At 23.6% G+C, this 9243-nt stretch overlaps 1 protein-coding gene across 4 annotated transcripts in view; it reads right to left on the bottom strand.

The window, feature by feature from the left end:
- The window catches only part of LOC122497891 (potassium voltage-gated channel protein Shaker), a 369957-nt gene that overhangs the window by 215601 nt on the left and 145113 nt on the right, over window positions 1-9243 (bottom strand). The window contains exon 1 of one of the 4 annotated variants that reach the window (XM_043605280.1): window positions 8180-8862. The exons of the other annotated variants lie outside the window; for them this stretch is intronic. Coding sequence (XP_043461215.1) covers window positions 8180-8205 — 26 coding nt within the window. The 5' untranslated portion in view covers window positions 8206-8862. Of the gene's footprint in view, window positions 1-8179; window positions 8863-9243 lie in introns of those variants that run through there. 4 annotated transcript variants of the gene reach the window in all.

Genomic DNA, 9243 nt, shown 5'->3' with positions numbered 1-9243 from the left:
ATAATTAAATTTTCCAATTTTTTAAAAAAATCTTGAAAATTGAATTTAGACAAAAATTTTTATTAAAATTTCTGAAAAAAATTAAAGTTTACAATAAATTTTTTTAAAATTCCTGCAAATTGGATTTAGACAAAAATTTTATTAAAATTCATGAAAATAATTGAATTTTGCAACGAATTTTAATAAAATTCCTGAAAATTAAATTTAGACAACAATTTTATTGAAATTTCTAAAAATAATTGAATTTTGCCAAGAGATTTATTAAAATTATAGATGAATTAAAATTTTAATAAAATTCCAGAAAAAAATTGAATTTTGCAAAGGGTTTTATTAAAATTCATGAAAATGATTGAATTTTTCAATAAATTTTTTTAAAAAATCCTGAAAATTGAATTTAGACAAAAATTTTATTAAAATTCATGAAAATAATTGAATTTTGCAACGAATTTTAATAAAATTCCTGAAAATTGAATTTAGACAAAAATTATATCAAAATTTCTGAAAATAATTGAATTTTGCAAAGAGTTTTATTAAAATTATAGATGAATTAGAATTTTAATAAAAGTCCAGAAAAAATTGAATTTTGCAAAGAGTTTTATTAAAATTCATGAAAATAATTGAATTTTGCAACGAATTTTGCAACAAATTTTAATAAAATTCCTGAAAATTGAATTTAGACAAAAATTTTATTAAAATTTCTGAAAAAAATAATTGAATTTTGCAAAGAGTTTTATTAAAATTATAGATGAATTAAAATTTTAGTAAAATTCCAGAAAAAAAAATTAATTTTGCAAAGAGTTTTATTAAAATTCATGAAAATAATTGAATTTTTCAATAAATTTTTTTAAAATTCCTGAAAATTGAATTTAGACAAAAATTTTTATTAAAATTCCTGAAAATAATTGAATTTTGCAATAAATTTTTTAAAATTTCCTGAAAATTGGATTTAAACATAAATTTTTATTAAAATTCATAAAAATAATTGAATTTTGCAACAAATTTTAATAAAATTCCCTAAAATAATTAAATTGTGCAAAAAAAAAATTTATTAAACAAATAAATAATTGAATTTTTAAAAAATATTAAAAAAGTAATTAAATTTTTGATGAATTTTAATTGTAAATAATTTCTCAAAAATTTAATAATAGTAAATTTTAAAAAATTTTAAATTACTTTGTCAGAGAATTACTTTTTTCAAAACTATTTTAATATTTTCATTTTTTAGCGAATTTACACTTGAAGATTATTCATTAAAATTTTTAAAAATTTAATTATTTTCAAAATTTTCAATAAAAATTCTATAAATAGTTAGTTTTTAAAAATTATAATATAATATTTGAAAAAAAGAATTTATTTTCAATTAATTTTACTAAATTTCAATTATTCAAAATCTTTTTAATTGTATATTTCAAAAATTTTAATTAGAAAACATTTTCAAAAATAATTTTCGAAAGATTTATCTACAGCTATTTTTTATACTGCGCGTAAAAATTGAAAAAAGTTGCAGCATTTTATACTTAAAATATGGTATTTTGTCGCAAAATTTGGAAGAAAAGTCGAAAAAGTCGCAATTTTTGAAAATAAGTCGAAGAAAGTCGAAAAAGTCATAATATCCGAGGTCTGAATATAGTAAAATAGTGAATTAGTTCTTCAATATTAATTATTAATAAATAAATAATAAAAAAAAAAATAATAAATAACAAATAACGAACAAATAAATAAAAAACACATAAATTTATTTGTACGAATCTCTTGTTACGTGCTTAAAGAAAATTGTTGCGAATCTAAAGTAATATTTTTGACCTAGATAAAGAGTTCCTTTCCTCTATGTTTTTTTTACGAGGAAATGAAATTGACTAAATTTGAAAAATCTCCGAATGAAAACTCCAGATTGTCACAACTCAAAAGTTTAGAATGTTATACTAAAATGAAAATTTTTCATATATTCCTATTTCAAATTTTCATTACGACCAACCAACATTGCTATGTACTTTTACATAATATATATATACAAACAGACACAAATCCCTGTAACCCACATAGAGAGGTCTTCTTGGAATTTGCAATAAGGACCCTCCAAGGTTTTTGGCAAGCATTGTTTCTGTTTTTAATGTGACGCAAAAATTTTCCCCGGAGACCTTCACCCATTAACCATCACCAACGAAATTTTCCTTAGAAACCTTCTTATTATAAATTACAACTCTGAATCATTGGAAATAAATTTTTGAAATGGAAGAAATAAACCGAGAAAGTCGTAAAAAGTAAAGAAAGACAAAAAAAAACCAAGAGAAATAAAAATTAAAATAAATAAAGGAAAATAAAGAAAAATAAAAGAAATAGAGAAAAAACATAAAACCAAAGAAAAACAAATAAAAACAAATAAAACCAAAGAAAACAAAACAAAAACCAAGAAAACTAAAAAAACCTATAAAACCAAAGAAAAACAAAACAAAAATCTAGAAAAACAAAAAAGAAATAAACCCAAAGAAAATAAATGAAAATAAAACAAAAACAAAGGAAAATAAAGGAAACTGAAACAAATAAAAAACAAGAAAAATAAAGAAAACCAAAAACAAAGAAAACAAGGAAATAAAACTTTAGGTCAAAGTTTAAGGTCAATAGGCGGACACAAATCTTAAATTGTGAGTCAACTCTCAAAAGGTCGAGAAGAAAACACAAACTCTTAATTTAGACAAAAAAAAAAAATCGCAGGTCAAGAGATTAGGAAAATAGCAAGAAAAGTTTTTTTTCCAATCGATTCCCTCACTCGATTGCATAACAAGAAAATAGACTTGAACTTTAGGTCAATTTTAAATGCAACGGTTAGAAAACAAGCTCATAATTAAGTTCTCAAGTCTCACTTTTCAAGAATCGGAAATAACTTGCGAGCAACACTAAAAAGATAACCTTAAAGTTTAGGTCAAATGTTAAATACACGTCAATTAGCAAAAATAAACTGGCAATTTTTTTCACTATTTACATTTTAATTAAGAAAAACAATAGCAGAAAATTTTTGGTCAAAACGAAGGTCAAGAGGCGGACATAAATTCAAAATTTTAGGTCAAAAGAACAAGCGGCAATTATTTATAATTTTAATAAATTCTAATTGAAGTATTTTTAGGTCAAAATTTATACCTGAAAAGTGCTATTACGATTAAATAAGAGTCACAAAAATATTACTTAAATATGTAAAAAAAATTAACAACGAATAGTTAATTTGGTGAAAATTAATTAATAGTAAATTTAGTAAAAGTTAATTAATAGTAATAATTTAGTTAAAATTAATTAATAGTAAATTTAGTAAAAGTTAATTCATATTTAATTTAGTTAAAACCAATTAATATTTAATTTAGTAAAAGTTAATTAATAGTTAATTTAGTTTAAAATAATTAATAGTTAGTTTAGTGAAAGTTAATTATTACTTAATTTAGTTTAAATTAATAAATAATTAATTGCTAACTAAATTAATAGTTAATTTAAACAAATAATTCAATAAAAGTCCCAGAAATATTAATTTATCACAAAAAATTCATAACAAATTGTTAATTATCGTGTCCATTAATATTTCGAAAATGAAAAAAATTTCTCGACACAATATATATCAAGCAATATTTTTTCAATAATAATAGGTAATAAAAATAATAATTAATTAATTAATTAATTAATGTAATGAGTAAGGGAAATTTGAATCGTTGAAACTAACGTGGTAGGTCTAAATTATTATCCATTAATATATTTTGAATAATTAATTGCTTTAATTATGCCACAGAAATTTCCCCAGTCCACTGTATTGAGCATATTTTTTACTGCAATATGCAACATCGAGGAAACTGGTTTCATTTCATCGAACAAAATTCATGTCAGGAGAAATATTTCATTTTTTTTTTTTCAAAAAGTTGAATTTAAAACGAATAATATATTTGTTAAAAAAAATAATAAAAAATTTGAAATGATTATTTTTGAATATTTTTGAATATTAATTAAATAATTTCTATATTAATTATACGTAAATATTTTTGAATACTTTTAAATATAAATAATTTCTATTCAAAACTATTCGAAAATATTTAATATATTAAAAAAATAATTAATTTGTATATAATAAATAATATAAACAAATAAATTATTTATTCAATATATTAAAAAAATTAATAAATTATATATTCAATATAAATAATAATAATTAATATATAATTTCATATTTTCAAAATGATTTTATAAAATTTCGCAAAAGTTTTTAATAATTTTATTTCCCATAGGAAATAAATTAATAATAATAAAAAAAAAATATTCGTTAAAATATGACGGAGTGGATTTGAATGAAATAAACTTTTCTTCAAATCAAAACCCACATCGTTTTAAAAGTTTAAAAAAAACTTTCTTCAATTTAAACTTTCCGAGTTTTTGTAGAAAATAAAATTAATTACATGACTTTTTTTGTGTGGAATAAAGTTAATTTATTTCTTTTTCTATATGTTACACGATAAACAATAACGATACCAAGATATTTCCATTAAAAAACAAAACTTTAAAATTCAATTCTAATCGGCTTTATTTAATCACGAGAATAAAACTCATCAAGTTACACTTAATCTTTTCACTGATAGGTTTTCATTGAAATTTAAGATTTTCTCTTTATAGACAGAATAAAATCGGTTCAATTAAATGGTGAAATTTGTCAAATTAATTTACATTCAACACGTGAAAAATAATTTTGATAATTATTTTTTTAAAAATTAAATTAAACAAATGAAAATTTGATGCTTATTGAATAAATCATTTTTTTCATTGAAGAAAGAAAAGACATTTTTCAATTGAAAAAGAAACGAATTTTTTATTTCACGAATAGACAATTTTTCTATTTGAAAAATAGACAATTTTTCTATTTGGAGAATGGGCAATTTTTTATTTGAAAAATAGACCATTTTTCTATTTCAAGAATAGACAAATTTTCTATTTCAAGAGTAAACCGATTTTTTATTTCAAGAATAGAAAAATTGTTTCTTTCGAGAATAGAGAAATTTTTTATTCCACGAATAGACGAATTTTTTTCATTCAAGAATAAATAAAATTTTTTTTCATTAATTCTCACAAAAAGAAAAAAAATCGAGCATTATTCTTTTTTCTGTTTGTTTTTAATAAAAATAATTTTCAACAACTTGTCTCGAAAATATAATTCCCAGGGAAAAAAGAAACTCAGCTATTAAAATCATTTTTAAATCACAGACTAAAGATTCATTTGTAAAAATGAATTTTCATTTTTCATTAAAAGGATATTATGTACACGACAATCATTCATGAAACGAACTCATAAATAAATTCTCCATTTTGCGAAATAAACAATCATTCATAAACTGAGAACTCATAAGGTGAGCCAATTTATCAAAAGGGCAATAATTCATTAAAAACAATATTAACTTTCTTATATTAAAAATAGAAGCAGAAAAAATAAAATATTACAAGTAGAAAAAAGATAAAAGGACAAGTAGAAAAAAGATAAAAGAACAAGTAGAAAAAAGATAAAAATGAAAAGTAGAAAAAAAAATAAAAAAAGAAATACAAAAAAGTAATAATAGAATTAAAAAAAATGAGAAACAAATCAAATAAATAGTTATACAAAAAAAGATCAAATAATTCCAGAGATAAATGATTCTTACATCAAAAAATGGATTCACATAATATCAGAATAGGAAAATAGATTTTTATTCACTTCCAAGTATTATAATTTTAATGATTTCCTATTTATTGTAAAAAGAGGCTTAAAAGTTCTATAATATTTAATTCAGTAAATAATAAATTGATCAAATTTTTTTATACTCAATAGTTAAGTATTTTATTTGATAATTTTTTCATCTTTTTTTTTTGCAAACTATAATAATTTTTAAGTAAATTGATTTGTTATTTATTATTATTATCATTGTTAATAATTTTATGATTTACTATCAAATATTTATCAAATATTTATTAGCAAATATTTATCGAATATTTATCAAATATTTATCATACATTTATTAAATATTTATCAAATATTTATTAAATATTTATCAAATATTTATTAAATATTTATCAAAAACCGCTGCCAAGTTGTATTTTTTTTATAATTTTGGTGGTCATTTCATGAACACTTTACTTCCTCATAGAGATAAAAATAATAGAAATATATGAATAACTTTTTATAAATATGGTAAAAGTGATTGAATTTTGGGTCAATCAATGTATTTTTAAATATCCTACAAAATAGTTACAATAATTTAATAGTTAAATAAAAATTTTCAAACAAAAAAGTTGAGAAAATGGCATTTTTCACAATTTTTGGTTTTTAAAATACCAATAATTTCGAAATTTATTATCGAATTAGGTTCAAAAATAGGTCAATCGAAGCGTTTTTTAATGCTCTACAAGTTGATAACGATAATTTTAAAATTACTTCTACTTTTTTCAACAAAATTTTCAAAAAAGTCTTATTTTCCAAAATTTTTGATTTTTAAAAGTTTAATAACTCCGGTTAATATGGACGAAAAATGTTCAATTAGGGCTCAATAGATGCGTCTAAAAAAACTCTACAAAATTATGGAAAAACATTTATAGGTGTCCTAACATTTTTTTAAAGTTATGGGCAAAAAACGTTTTTTTGAAAAATTAAAAATCCAAAAAAAATTTAGTTAAACTTTATTAATATATTAGAAAGTACTCTCATTTTATGTCCGCAGGTGAGATCTACAATTTAAAAAAAAATTCAACCCAAAAGCTCTTCATGATTTCGAGATATTTATAAAAATGTGATGTTTACACACACACACACACACACACACACATACGGAATGACATTTTTTAAAAATGTCATTTTTGAACTCCTGAGGTCAAATAACATAAAGATATGTCAAAAAATCGAACTCGAAAAATTTCGGTATTACAATACTTCCTCTATGAGGAAGTAATATGAGGAAGTAATATTTATTAAATATTTATTAACAAATATTTATCGAATATTTATCAAATATATATCATATATTTATCAAATATTTATTAAATATTTATCAAATATTTATTAATTATTTATCAAATGTTTGTTATAAAATATTTAAGGAAATATTTATTTGATTTAAATAAACATTTGGTTCAAATTTTGCCCTCGAAGAAAAAATTTGATCATCTGAAGCAAATTTTCAATTGAACTACTCAATTGATGGCAGTTCATTTATTTGGTTGATTCAAACAAATAATAATAAAATAATATTATTGCTTCCTCATACAGGAAGTATTGTTAATAATGTTCTTGAATAAATAATTATAAATCGATTTTTTTCTGAATTAATTTTCATTTTTAAAATTTAAAAATTACTGATCACTTGTCAACTATCAAATGAACATTTACTGGAATCAAATAAATTTTTATTTAAGTCAATTAAATTGAATTTGAACCAATTCTTTCAGTATTTAAAGCAAATTATGCTAAGAGACTTAAACGAAAATTGTTTGATACAAGTAAATATCTATTGGAGATTAAACAATTTTTTGAAATTGTTTGTTAAATTTTTGAAAATTCATTTGGACCAAATATTTTTTTTTTTTGAAATAAAAATTGTTGAGAAAAAAACAAAAAGATTTTTCGAGATGATTTTCTGTCTATAGGAATTAAAAAAGGGAAAAAATCCAAATGAAAAGCAATTTTTAACACAGGAAATATTTTTAAATTTCAACAGTTTCCGTAACTCGAATTTTCCACTATACATCGTTTCCCATTACTCTCAATAAATCACATATCCAGAATCGTTGCCACCTTGATTTAACAAGTGTGGTACTATTGACCGGGTCAGATTAAATTGAAAATCTGTCAATTTCACTTGGAGCGAAACACTATATTCATTTATATTCACAGTATTGGCAAAATTCACCCAAAGATCAAGACATGAATCATTCTTTAATGTCCATCAGAATATAGTATACCGAACATCGTTCTACCGTCTAAAATATTAATGACATTGCTCATCCTCCACACAAACACACACACACACTCTCTCACTCTTCCACCACGTGCTTATCAAAAACCGCAAAAATAAATAAAGAGACCAACATATAAACATAAAATTCACCAACATACATATAAAATTTGCAAATCGCAAGAAATCAAAAAAAAAAAAAAAACTTCCCCGAGAGTCAGTTAAACGATTGGACTCACCCGCCAGCAACCAGGATCATCTGCATGTTGCATGGGGGCGGCTGCTTGTTTCGGTCCCAGTTACAAGTAGAAGATCCTTCTCCCCAACTTCCGTCTTAATTATATACTAACAAATATATATAAATATCTCTCTCTCTTTCTCTTCAAAACTATGGACCAAATCACTTTTTAAGGACGGAAAATTTATATATGGACTATTTTAATAAATTGAAAAAAATAACACTGACAAAAAGATAAAATTCCGCACCAAATAACAGACCATGGACAAATGCAACTTATTTTTAATTAGTCGACTCGTCACGGTTTCAAAATCTCCGACAATATTCCCAAGGAACATTCAGTTCCCACCATCACGTATTCAACAATCGAAATCTTTTCACAATACATTTCACATTCAACTGATGCATATCCTTATAATTCCGCACAACAACCGCACACCACACGCGTTCAACGGCAAAAAGAAAAAAAAAAATATTCCAAATATTTCTCTCTCTCTCGTGGGCTACACGCGCCAGGACAGACTCGCGAACTGTGTGTGTTCAATGATCAGACTCACTCTCCTATCTTCTCTTCCTCTCTCTCTCTCTCTCTTGCTCACTCTCTCGCGCACGTTGAGGAAAAACTGACCGACTCGGAGAGAGAATGACGTATGTGGCGCACGCCGACACAAACGATGACGGTTTTGTGTCCGTTCAGTGTATAACAGAGAGGAATGGAAAATGAATTATTAAATCAGTGAGAGAGAGATAGAAAGAGAGAGAGAGAGAGAGAGAAAGATGGAGAAATTGGAAGAATTTGATGAATTAGAGGCGGCGGGGAAATTTATGGGTAAATAGAGGAAGAATGGGAGATAGAGAGAGACAGAGAAGAGGAGAAGAAGAAGAAGAAGTAGAAGAAAAAGGAGGAAGAGAGAGAACGTAGGATACGAGCGAGCGCGGATGGTTAATGCCGCGCGGTAACGTAACGCGATGGCGCCACTCACGCGGGAAAAGCTCGACGTGCGCAAAGAGCTTCCACCCAGGGTGGGTGAAGTCTCTCTCTCTCTCTCTTTCTCTCCCTGGAGC

This window comes from Leptopilina heterotoma, unplaced genomic scaffold (genome assembly GCF_015476425.1).
Source record: "Leptopilina heterotoma isolate Lh14 unplaced genomic scaffold, ASM1547642v1 Lhet_14, whole genome shotgun sequence".
Taxonomy (NCBI): Eukaryota; Metazoa; Arthropoda; class Insecta; order Hymenoptera; family Figitidae; genus Leptopilina; species Leptopilina heterotoma.
Note: the sequence above shows the minus strand (reverse complement) of the source record. Positions and strands in the feature narration are given on the sequence as shown.